Below are 13,437 nucleotides of genomic sequence, written 5' to 3'. Positions count from 1 at the left end.
TCTCTGCATCAAGCAGTATTAAATGCAGTACTGAATTACTGGCAAGCTTCATTTGGGGGCAGCAGTTGGGAAGTTGTCTGAAAACTTTGTTACAAATTTTCTGTAGACTCAGACCCAAGTTTATTCGCATTTATTTAAAATGAATGAGGGCTACCAAGGCAATGACACAACCATGGAAAGTAAACAAATCAGCTGTAGAGAGACAAAATGAAATACATCATTCACGTTTTTATGCAATTGCTAGTGGTTTCACATGGAGCATCTGCAGATGAGGTCATTGCAGTGAATGAAGGGGGAGTTCTCTGACTAAATAGAAAACGAGGAGTAGACATAGCATTTAACAGCATACCCACAGACATTCAAATTTTAAAAAACTCCAGGTGAGAAAGATTCCACATGTCCATGTCATTATATTTGGGTTGGGGTCACTCCTCTTTGAGGAGGAGAGTCCTTAAATTTCAAGCTAATAAAATAGCTAGATATATGAAGCACATCATGAGGATGGTAGTTTCTTCTATAGTGCTATGTCCAAGGAAAAAGTTGTACTATTTGTACACCAAATGCAAACAATTTTTTCCCCTGCAGCTGGATTCTATTCTGGTCCCAGTCTCAATAACTTTAAAGGTGTAATTGATGCTCTCAGATAGTATTTAGATAAACATTAGACAGTTCTTCCACTTCCATATGGGTATCGAGAACACTGTCCAGACCATCCCTGCCCTAGACACACCCCCACCCTGAGACAAATGCATGGAGTAGACCCTCCACATACAAGTCTTCCTCTTCTCATGTGGCATGGGGACTCAGTCTGGGGCTGTATTATTGTCTCCCACACAAAGCACACTTAAACTTGGTGTAACTAGTCACAGCATAGAGGGGATACTCAGCTGACACAGACAACCATAGTGACTCCTACACCAACCTTTCCTAATACCCTCCTGGGCACATCACCTTTTCGTTGCCCTTTGCAAACTCTGTGCATTACACATAGTCTCTAAGGTGCCACAAGGACTCCTCATTATTTTTCCTGATACAGACTAACACGGCTACCACTCTGAAACATAGGAATCAAATCGCCCTCTCTTCAAATTCACCCTCCACCCTAAGTTCAGCCACTTCTATTATAGAAGTCTGAATCACACAAGATCAGTTTGTCCATAAAAGTACTACGGATCTCTACTTCCTGCAGACGTAAATGTGTCAGAAGATGGAAAAATTCCCCAGGTAGATATTCTCTCTGAATACCCCTTCAGTTCCAAAACCTGACATTAATAGAAGCAGAGCCATAGTCAAATTGCTCCTTGTAAGAGACACCTTGCTGGAGAATAGATAACACTTATAATAGGTGAGACTTTTCTAATGCCCTAGTGATTGCTGGCTGATAGAATAGCTCCTACAGGCTTTTGGAAGCCAGGATAGTTTAGAATAGCCCTGTGACTACCCTAATCTACAACAGGAGCTGGGCCAGCACAGAATCAGCCAAAGATCTGCAGGCTGCAAAAGGAAGAGTAAGCATAGATGGGCCAGACCCTTTTCTCTGTCTAATAGAGCATCAGTTACCACCGTAGCTAGGTGCTGAAATATCACAGCCCCAAAGCTTACCAAATGCAGGCTCTTGTGGTCAGGGGTGCTGGAACAATTTTAATAGTGGAGGTGCTAATAGAAACCATGCATTTGGTGTTTACTACTTCAAGCCAGGGGGTGCAGTAGCACCCCTAGTTCCAGCACCATTGCTTGTGGCCCACCAAGAGGAACTACTTCAAAGCTTGGGGTCCTCTCCTGCCAATGCTCTGCTACTGACCATTGAGAACTCTCCCCTAGGAATCACCAGCAAGAGCATGTGATATCCGAATGGCCACCTCTTCCCTTTCCTCACCGAAGCAGTTAAGTGACTTCCCAACTATTCAGGGCCTTAAAGATAAAAGTCATCAACATTTTGAAAAGGCACCCCTAAGCGAAAAGGAAACCAGTACAGAGATCTGAGCAGCAGTATTGTGTTTCATAGTAGCCCCTTGTTTATAAAAATCCTAATGGCCAAAAATAACAGGGCAAAACATCTGGTGCTTCAATCTACCTCTACATAACAACTGCCAAGAACCTCTCCTAAATAATGTAACAGGATTCTTCCTAATTAATAATCATGAGGACACTAAACCCATCATAATCTGGGATATGTTTAAATAGACTATAAGGGGACACATTATGGCAGCATTTAATGTTCTTTTATAATAGATTTAAAAACAAGTTATAACTGTGGAATTAGTATTCTTCCAACTGCATTTAGTGTTTTAATTAGAGCAATGTTGTATTTTATTATACATCTGAAAATCCAAACAAACTGGAAACAGCTAAATTGGGATTATCCTTACTCAAGTCAAGTCAATAGAAAACCTAAGCCTGACCACCAACCAATGAGAGGAAAATGGAAGGACAAGAATGGTGAGCAACTGAAAATCCTCCTTATCATTGCTGTTAGTAACAGGGTAAGTTACATACAGCAATGTCTTTCATCCAGACAGATCTGAATGATCTTTGCACACTCTGTGCCATATACATAGGGATCATATCACCCTCCCTTCAGATTTTCCCCACTACCAGGACCGGCTCCAGCGAAGGAAGCAGGTGCCTGGGGTGGCCAATAGAAAGGGGCGTCACTCCATCAGTTATTGGGGCGGCACGTCCAGGTCTTTGGTGGCAATTCGGCGGTGAGCCCTTCGTTCCCTCCCTTCCACTTCGGTGGCACTTTGGCGGCAGCTCAATCGGGGGGTTTTTTTTTTTCTTTTGCCGCTTGGGGCGGCGAAAAAGCTGGAGCCGGCCCTGCCTACCACCCCACATTCAACTACTCTAGCATAGAAGTTTGGATTACACAAGATCAGTTGACAACTTTATATAGATAATTTAGTCCATAAAAATACTGCAGATATCCACTACCTGCAGATGTATCAGAAGATGGAAAAATTCCCCAGGTAGATATTCCCTCTGAACACCCCTTCGGTTCCAAAAACTGACATTAACAGGAGTAGAGCCAGGAATCAGATGCCTTATAAGAGACACCTTGCTGTAGAACAGATGACTCTTACAATAGGTAACATGTTACAGAGCTTTCATCTCTAAGTCAGTGACACAAATGCAGCCCAACTGTAAATGACGCTACTTCACAATATGTGAGAATCGCCATGAAATGAATTCCTCAGTCTCTCTCCCATTCCAGCCTGACAGGTGTCAAAACCCCAATAAAAATCTCACTGGGGCTGGCAACATCAGAAGAGAGGCCGAAGTTTGGATGGCTATGGATACAGAACTGTCCCTCATCTCCAGAGTGGGTCCCTGCATTATAGAATTGAGTCACCTTGGCCGGGGCAGTGTAAGGGGATCTTGAACTGTTGGTACCTGTTCTGTTGCTAGACAAAGGGATTCAGTCAGGAGAAGTGTCAAGCACTTTTCATAAGCACTGAATTCCTTTAAATAGAGTCCTGTATTTGTAGCGGGTCCTGAAAAGACATGAGAGTCTAGCAGGCTTCTCTTTGTGATGGACAACCTTTCAAGATAATTTTGGAAATATTTTTAAAGGAAAAGAAAAAATTCCTATCTGATGAAGTGAGCTGTAGCTCACGAAAGCTTATGCTCAAATAAATTGGTTAGTCTCTAAGGTGCCACAAGTACTCCTTTTCTTTTTGCGAATACAGACTAACATGGCTGTTACTCTGAAACCAGATACACCTTGTGACTCAGCAAGGTATGCAGGGACAAGCATATGGACAGAACTGAGGTTTTTCCATGCCGTGTGATGGACAGCTTGTCTTTGGGACAAATAAAGCAGAGACCACATGGCAAGAGACTATAAAAGGCTGCTCCTCCATCTTGTCTTCAGTCCTGCTTCGTACCTCTGGAAGGACTTTGCTACAAACGGAAGTGCTACACATAGGACTGATGACCCATCCCAGCTGTGGATGTACGCCATAGACTTGATTTGAACCTGCAGTTTATTCCCCCACTGCTACAAGCCTAAACCAAGACCTTTGCCATTACTGTATGTAATTGTTTCCATTTAACCAACTCTAGCTCTCATCTATATCTTTTCCCTTTTATGAATAAACCTTCAGACTTTAGATTCTAAAGGATTGGCAACAGCGTGGTTTGTGGGTAAGATCTGATTTGTATATTTACTTGGGTCTGGGGCTTGGTCCTTTGGGATTGAGAGAACCTTTTTTCTTTTACTGGGGTATTGGTTTTCATAACCATTTGTCCCCATAACGAGTGGCACTGGTGGTGATAATGGGAAACTGGAGTGTCTAAGGGAATTGCTTGTGTGACTTAGCCAATGGGTTAAAACCAAAGCCCTCTCTGACTGGCTGGCTTGGTTTGCCTTAGAGGTGGAAAAAAACCCAGCCTTGGGCTATAACTGCCCTACTTTCAGCAATTTGTCCTGAATTGGCACTCTCAGTTGGGTCCCACCAGAACCAGCATCGTTACACTCTCCTTTGGGGTAGAAGAGTTAGTTGAGATGAGCAGGAGCTGCTGTTAAAGTCTGATCCAGTTTCAAGTCAGGTGGTGTTTGTGATTCAGCTGGAGCTTGTAGGGTTGGTGATGTCATTGAAGTCCATCCCTCTGGCCTGGTCAGGACAGTCCTCAGGATTAGGACGAATAGGGCCTAGGGTCCCAGGAGATGGTGAGGGTGGCAGCCATGGCCATGAAGCTTGCTCCAGCAGACTCCATCTGTTCTTCCACCTTTTCACAAAAAGTCTCTTTTTAAGGACCCAAAAAGGGAGTGATGAGTGGACTAGCCCATCCCCTTATTATTTGTTCACCAATTAGGCCTAATCAGTGGTGAGCTGGAGCCAGTTCACACTGGTTCGCATGAACCAGTTGTTAAATTTTGAAGCCAGTTTAGAACTGGTTGTTAAAAGGGTGGGCAAACTCCAGCCCGAGGGCCACATATGGCCTGCAGGACCGTCCCCTGTCTGGCCTGCTTGAGCTCCCGGCTGGGGAGGCTCCCCGGCCAAGAATCCCATTTTAATTTTTCTCCGGGTCTTTGGCGGCACTTTGGCAGCAGGCCCTTCACTCGCTCCAGATCTTCGACAGTGGGTCCTTCAGTGCCGCCAAAGTGCCACAGAGCAACTGAAGAACCCTCCGGGAACCAGTTCTTAAGATTTGGCAGCTCATCACTGGGCCTAACATATGTTAATTTGGTTCATTAATTTCCAGTTCCACATCTTGTTTTTACCAAGCATGATTCCAACAGTCCTTGAGTTGCATCAGTAGGCCCTCATTTAGACTAAGTCAATCTGTCTCTCTTATCTTTTCAAATCAAGATTTGTTATAGTTCATTGTGACATTTTATGAACTTACACACACTTTTTAAAGTTGCTCATACTTAGAGTAAATTTGTAGGCACAGTTATCACAACAGGCCTATAAGGAGATGGGGAGTGGAGTATATTATAAGCTCTTTGCTTCTCTTATTGTCCCATTTAGGTTTCTAGAATGCTGTTCTTCTTTATTGTGTTCTCCAGCAGCTACTTTTCCACTTTTAAAATGTATAACTTTATTTGGCCCTCTAACATTGAAAAATGCACAACTGAGACTAGATGACACCATATTTGACCATCTGCCACTCGCACTAATCACATCTTTCCTTTTGACAAACGGGGAGGTTTGACAAACGAATCAAAACAAGTCACAATATGGTAAATGTTTCAGGGTTAAAAGGTAATGTCTCAAGAATGCTGATTAAAAAGGATTCTACAGGAGAATATATGTTGGAACAGGTGGGATGAATCGTTCTGGGTGTAATCTTTACTGTCAAATTACTGAGAGCAAGAGTTGCACATATACAAGCCATAATTGCAGCTCCTGCACTGGAAGAAATCTGGGGCTACTATTGAGATGCTCTCTCTGGGGAGAAACTTGGACAAAAAGGTGTGCTTCTCAGGAAAGGCAATGGTATAACCTTTAAAGGACTGTCAGATTATTCTCCCTCATGCATAACTCCAGGAGGAATTCTGAGGCTCTGTACTGCCCATTACAATAGGCTGTGCCTACCTGTCACTGTCTGGCCCTAAAAAATATTTTCTCGGGAAGCAGTCCATAGTAGTCTGGGCCTGATGCAGGATTCCATGTACACTTAAAACTCCCAGTGAATTCAAATGATAGTTCTGAGTGTGCAATGAGTAAGTTATTCAGCCCACTGCCAATATTCATGTCTGCAGAAGTAACAGCAGGGCTAGGCATACCTATAAATAAAGCGCTCTAACTCAGATGCTTACGGTCTTCAGATACAGGGAGAAACCACCAAGGGAGGAGGGAAAAGAAAGAAGAGAGATCATCATAAAGGGAAGGGAATTGGCCAGAAGACAGAAACCATGAGAAAAGTGGTAGGGACATAACACAAGATACAGAGGGAGCATTGTACTGGCCTATGAAACAACAAAATTTTATCAATGAAAGCAATACACAAGACAGAAGAATAATGGTATAGATTAAAAGGAGGGGTGGGGAAAAGAATGAATGAGAAGAGAAAACAAGAAAAATGCAGGATGGGTCATGATATTTAAGTTGCTGGAATTTATTTTTCACTCAAAAGTTAAACATATGGAATTTTCCATTATGTGGAAAAACTTCCACAACTTGGTTAACTTGGGAGAGGAAAGGAGTGGAAGAAGGTGACTTCAAAATGTTGGCATTGGTTGTATTAGAGTCAAATTGCTGATGGCCACACAATTCATCAATAGGGCAGGTGTGTTTAAAACTTGCTATTCTGACAATTTTTTTTTCAATGATTTTCAGGCCCTAAAAGAGGAAGCATTGAAGCTTGGATCTTTGATGCAAGTTCAAGTGAAGCACATTGCTCTACAAGTGCCTTTCTATTTTAAAATTGTTTCAACCGATTCATCTTTATTTGGTGACCTTCAAATGCAAGGCCAAGGAGTGATCCCACGAAAAGCTGCAGATATTGGCCACCTGGCAACCAAGCATGAAGCCACCATTATTAGTGTGGAAAGTTGCCCACGTAAGGATAGCCTTTTGTACAACAGAAAAATAATAATAATAAAAATAAAAATAATAGAACATATTGGTCAAGAGAGCGTCAAGCCATTATGCCACAAAGCAAGATTAAGGCATAGATCAAACATCTTCCATTTGTGTATTTTCTTTAAAAGCAGGGTTTTTTTCTGGAAGGAAATAATAAAGGACTGTTTCTGATCCATACATACAATTTAGTTAAAAAAAATCCTTACAAAATAGGGCCTGATCCTATTCCTAAAGTCCATTACTGGGAGCTCAATTGTGCCTTTTAGGCATTGGAGACCCTTGGGACAGTGGGAATGTGCATTATGCCAGCAAGAAGTCAGGGAAGCATGGTGTTTCCTGGAGCACCTGCGTGCATGTGGGGACAAGGGGGATGCAAGTGCATGGGCACACATTCTAGGAGCAGGTCTTCCATGCAAAAGCCTGCAAGGATTGCAATAATGCCTAGCTACAAAGTGGAGGAGGTGTCCAGTGTGAACAAGGTCCAGTCTTTGGTTTTTACAAAGCACTTCAGGTCAACATGAGTTTGCCTGAATAAGGGCTGACTGAAAACAAGATCAGGACTTCAGTCTTTGGCCCTGCAAAGCAAAGCCTTTCAGGAACATTCCAGTTTAACAGATATGTTTTTTTTTTGAAGTAGCCATATTATGCAGTAGACGTTTTCCAAGAATAAGTCTAACCAGCCCATTTTAACTGACCACAGCTAGCCCCATATCTAATTCAGTCAGCTCTTGCACAGCATTTCAGCCAAGTGTTCCGCCTCATCCCAAAATACGTGTTACTCTGTTTCTTTTCCTGCTTCCCTCTAGTGAGATCCTTCCAGGTCCAGATCTGTTCCTGGTTAAGAATAGGAAAATAATGGTGTGACATCACTGCTAGTTTTTGTAGACATCAATTCCATGAGAAATCACAGGGAATTTGTCTACATTTTTTACAATGGGGTTCTGTATTTTCAGTCTTTTAGCTCCTGTTCCAAATCCCCTGGTTGCAAGCTAGGTTAAAAATAATTAGACCTTTCAGACATGGTGAGCTTTTCATGCTCTCCAATTCCATCCAAACTACATTAAATCTTTCTAAATTTTGTATTTAAAAATAACTGTGTAGTTTCTGCATGTTTCTCTGCATTATGTAATAGGGAAAGGGCCCTGGGATCTAACACGAGGATTTCTTTTCAGCAAGATACAATAATTCCACATGTCAAAACTTAAAATTGCTCAATTTTTTTGAATGGGGGAATAAGGCATCTACAATTTTACCATGTGACTTTTTAAAAAACGAATCTCTCTCCACTCACAATTCAATATAAGGATGTTGATATAATTTGTTGTATCTGACTGTTTTTTTGTTTGTTTTTTAAGGTGCTCCAATTAATGTATTCCATCTGTGATGGACTGACCATGAAGAAGGTAACTATTCTTGAAGGATGTGTTTACTCAAGGTGATCTGACAAAATTCAAAATTTATAACATTTTTGTTTTGCAGTAGAAAAATCTGCAAGTCAAATCATCTTCTTCCAAGTTAGCTTGTTTCATTGTTTGCTTTTGGTTCTGACCCTTCTAATGGGAGCAATTTTATTAAAAAAAACAAACATACTGGAAACACTAGTCTATTTGTCAGCAATTCACATGTTAGCCTCGCCCGGAAAAGCTTGCTCACTTACGCTTATGTAATTGTTAGACTCCAGATAAAAAGACAGAAAGTCTGCTTATAATTTAATCGTCCTCCTTGTCTGTCATTTCAGACCAAGACAGCCCTCTTTGAATGTCTTTTCTGGCTCTTCATTCCCCTGCCTCTCAAGTTCAGATTTCTTGATCTCCTGGTCAAGGCCATGTACAATTTCATCCCCACCTACAACTTTGACCTTGTCTTCTACCACATTTCTCCCCTACTCCATTCATTCTGTAAGTGACACTAGCCTTTAGGTCCCTTTTGTAACAGTCTCCTACCTACATCCATCTTCATACATTTTCCCAGGCTGCCCTGGGTGCATAGAATGTTCTCCCAGTTCTTATTTGCCAAGTCACCACCATCTCCTCATTTATCTCTCTCCTTAAAACAAAGCTTTTTCTGCATCATCTAGAAGAAATGAGTTAATTCCAAAAAAGCAAGCAACAAATTAAAACAGCCTTCAAATTGCAGGGGGGAAGGGAGGAAGGGGAGAGAAAAGGGACAAAAAAAACCAAAATAGTTTTAAAATGGAGCTTGATAACTTTATGAATGGGATTATAGGACAGGGTTGATTGCAATAGCAAGGGACTGGAATTGATGACCCAGAAGGTCCCTTTCAATCCTATGCTTCCTTACTCTTCCTTCCCTTCCTCCCACCCCTGTTTTATCATCCTCTTATTGTGTCACATCTAAAATTAGATTGTAGGCTCTTTGAGGTAGGGGACCATGTCTCTTTACGTGGGTTTGTAGAGCACCACCCAGGCTTTTTTAGTACAATAGCAGTCACAGGATAACAACAGTGAACTCCCAGGGAAAGGTGGGCATGCCAGGAAGGTTCCCCTCTATCCATATTCCTGGCCTCATCTCCACTTACTTTGGCTCCCCTTCACTGGCATTCTCTGCACGAATAATTACACTGGGGCCCTTAAAAGAGTAAGGCTCCCATTAATGTCAACCAGATTTTTGCTCCATTAAGGGCCGTGGAATATGGCCCATTGCTATTGATCATAAAATAATGCATCCTCTTTTAAATTCAGCTGCAGCATGTATCTTTATAACTTCATGTAGCAGTGAGTTCCATAAGCTCATCAGACACTCTACAAAGAGGTATATATTTTTATTTACCAATTAGTTCCATCATGCAAAATTTTGTTCAGATATGGGAGAGAATAAAAAGGAGAGACTGATCAGTTTTACTTTTTATTATACCCTGTATAATCTTAGTTACCTAAAGTCTTCTAACTTCTTTTTCTAAACCCACTTTAAAAAAAAAAACAACAAAAAAAAAACAATTCATCAGTCAGAGGGCTCACTCACTGCTAGCAGCGCCTCCTGCTGACCATCCTGGGAATTAGCTCTGCCAAGCATTGTGTTCCCCCTCCAGCAGTGTTTTCTCCCGTACAGTCTCACCCTGAAGCCAACTCTGACTCCAGCGACAGCAATCTCCTCTTCATGGCTTGGCCCTTTGGCCAGGTCACTAAGGTCCTCCCCTTCCATGGAATTCAAAGTCCCTCCAGACCCACTGTTGGGCTGGCATTTCCAAGTGGCTGGTAGGGGACCCAGACCCAGACCCAGACCAACCCTCTATAGTGGGTTCCAGTCCAGGGACCCAATAACAAGTAGCCAAGGTCTGCAGAGGCCTATCCCTTAGTGCTGATTCTCTGAGCTTCTTCCTACTTATCAGGCTTCCCCTCAATCTGGGTTTGCCAGCCTTCCAACTCCCTCCACTCAGAGAGTGGCCCCAGCCAGCCTAAAACTCCTACAACACCCCCATATCTGTAGCCAGCTTCCAGGCTTTATAGGCCCCACCCGGTTCCTGCACAGGTGAGCCTGCCTACAGTCAATTAGTTCCCTGCTGCCTGGCTCCCTTCCAGGTGCAGCCTGGGGAGTTAATTGGCCAGCTTGGCCATTTTAACCCCTTCCAATCCTGTGTGGGGTGGACACCCCCTCATAATCATAAAAAAAAGTTTCAAGTAGTCTGTTCATAGTAGTTTATCTATTACAAACATATGTTTTCATATGTCAACCCTGTAATTATTAAATCACAGTTCAGCATTTCAGTTTTACTGAATGACGTGGCAGTTTTGAACGGAAGATGTGAAATGTTGATTTTTTTTTTTAAAAAAAAGTCTGTAAGACTTTATATTTCAGAAACTCACATTTTGAACAGGTTTTATTTTCAGGGTCATAAAACACAAGTGCATAAACAGGTCTATCGATCTCTGATTTCCCTTCCTCCCCCCCATAAACTGGATTTCTATGTCAATTGTTTAATTTAAACTCTGAAAATCATGCAGCTTGTGTTCTGTGAGCTTTATTTTCCTATCAACTTCAGAATGACTCATACTATTACCAATTCCCCCAGTCACCTACCTTACCAAAACCCCTCTGGAGTCAATTTGCATAAATCACTTTAACCGCTTGACTTTTCATTCAAAATATATGAATAAAAATTTATCAAGCAGCATTTATTAATGTGATTATATATATTTACATACATATATTTAGATTTATTTCCATCATGTCTGAGCCCTTCCCCTTTATCCCACTCATCCCAGAACAACTCACCTCAGAAAAAAAAACAAGGAAGGCTGTGCAACAAGCCCTGAAGGCCTGCAAACTTGGAATCTGACAGCCAAAGCTTAAAAAACGAAGGTGATTGTACATCAAGCAACTAAGACTAGGGACTTTTGATTTAGATGACAAATACCCTAATAGCTAGGAAGATAAAAAATTAGGGGCCTGATTCAAAGTCAATTGAAAGACTCATATTGACTTCAGTGGGCTTTGAACCAGATCCTACATGAAAGAGTTTGTATATGACAATCTGAAAGAATCCCATGCCCAGTTAATATTGCTATTTATCAGTGTCTGCTTTAATAATAAATAACAGCATTGCAACTTGCCAGTGATCTCCCTGGAACCATATTATGCTGATCTAGTTAACCAGGAGGAGCTCAGACACCATGGTTATGGCTGCCAGTACAAAACCCTAAAATAGATACAATACCTTTTGTCGCAAAGGATCTCATATACACAGCTTCCCCCTGGCACTGAAATGCAACCCCCTGTAGGATGGAATGTGATGGCAGCTATTTCAACACCTTATAACAACACGACACAACAGGTTAGGAGAGGAAGTGAAGAATATGTTTTCTAAATGAAATGCCAGGGATGATTTAGGCAGATGTAGCTAAAAATAGGGAATATAGTAAATGGGTGAAACTTTGAAAAAGAAACAAGTGACTCCATCTTAAAAATGAATAAGTGTAAAAATGAAAGAGATGGGCAAATTTGATTTGAGCCTCATCAGCATTAATTCATGCATTCATCCCAGTCTTTGGGGACCCTCTAGTGTGTTTCTCATCTCACATTTATATCTTTCACTCCAGCTAATCATATCCTCATGTTCACAGAGAAGTATTCTGTAATTAGTGGAAAAAAATACAACGTAGCAGCTTCATTTAAAAAACAAGCTTTTAATTAAAGCATTTTGACACTTGTGTGCAGGTTACAATCCTGTCAACTTTATATGGAGGCAGTCCAACCCAAGCATAAAAAGAAAAAAAAATGGAAAATTTCTCTTTGGTACTTGGATGACTTTCTATAGCTTTTAACAGGAGATGATTTTATGGCCCTTTTCCAGCAGGATATCCATATACTTCAGGTGCTGGCAAATGCTGAACATATGTAGGGGAAAAAATGCCTCTTTTTAAATCATATTTCATTTTCATATATATTGGACATTATAATAACAGAAAAAGTTCACTCAAGGCCCAATCTTGAAACCAGCCTGCTGTTGGCCTTAAAATTGAGCCTTGCCTATTGTAGGAAACATATCCACCCTTGACAGCAGTTGGCTTTGGGCAAGTCTCTTTGGACTAGATTTGTAAAGGTATTTAGACACCTGAGGACACACATAGGTGCCACCTATCTGCATTTTTAGGCACCTTAATACCTTTAAAAAAAAAATCTAGTCCTTAGTCTCTCTGGGCTAGATTCACAAAGAAACTTAGCTTTGGTGATAATCACCACACCTAACTTTTAGGCACCAAGAAAGTCACTGGGATTCACAAAGCCTGAGATTTAAAAAAAAAAAAAAAAAAAGCCATTGGAGCAGGTGGACTGATACTGCATTTCTCACCTCCTAGGTGAGTGCTTTAACCACCAGGGAACAGAGTCAGTCATTTTCATACTTTCTCTCCTTCCCTCACCCCATGATGAAATTACTATAAGGTGGGTACACAACTGGTTGAAAGACCATACTCAAGGAGTAGTTATCAATGATTCACTGTCAAATTGGGAGGGCATATCTAGTGGGATCCCACAGAGGTCAGTCCTGGGTCTGGTACTATTTAATATATTTATTAATGACATGGATAATGGAGTGGAGAGTATGCTTATAAAATCTGTAGATGACACCAAGTTGGGAGGGGTTGCAAGCACTATGGAGGACAGGATTAAAACTCAAAACGACCCTGATAAATTGAATAATTGGTCTGAATTCAATAAGATGAAATTCAATAATGACAAATGCAAAGTACTTCACTTAGGAAGGAAAAAAGAAATCAAATGCCCAGCTACAAAATGGAGAATTAATGTTTAGGTGGTCGTGCTGCTGAAAAGTATACAGGGGTTATAGTGGATCATAAATAGAATATAAGTCAACAATGTGATGCAATTGCAAAAAAGGCTAATACAGTAACTCCTCACTTAACGTCGTCCCGGTTAACATTGTTTT

General features: G+C 41.3%; 1 protein-coding gene across 1 annotated transcript in view; it reads left to right on the top strand.

Annotated features, from left to right (window-relative positions):
- Window positions 1-8,477, top strand: part of LOC311518443 (uncharacterized protein) — a gene marked incomplete at its 5' end in the record, with an annotated part of 111,108 nt that extends 102,631 nt beyond the window's left edge. The window contains 2 exons of the mRNA XM_084624268.1: window positions 6,786-7,008; window positions 8,387-8,477. Of these exons, the coding sequence (XP_084480394.1) occupies window positions 6,786-7,008; window positions 8,387-8,415 (252 nt within the window). The 3' untranslated portion in view covers window positions 8,416-8,477. The remainder of the gene's footprint in view (window positions 1-6,785; window positions 7,009-8,386) is intronic.
- Between the last annotated feature and the right edge of the window lie 4,960 nt (window positions 8,478-13,437).

The sequence above is a fragment of the Lepidochelys olivacea genome, assembly GCF_965140295.1.
Source record: "Lepidochelys olivacea isolate rLepOli2 genome assembly, chromosome: 3".
Classification (NCBI taxonomy): Eukaryota; Metazoa; Chordata; order Testudines; family Cheloniidae; genus Lepidochelys; species Lepidochelys olivacea.
Note: the sequence above shows the minus strand (reverse complement) of the source record. Positions and strands in the feature narration are given on the sequence as shown.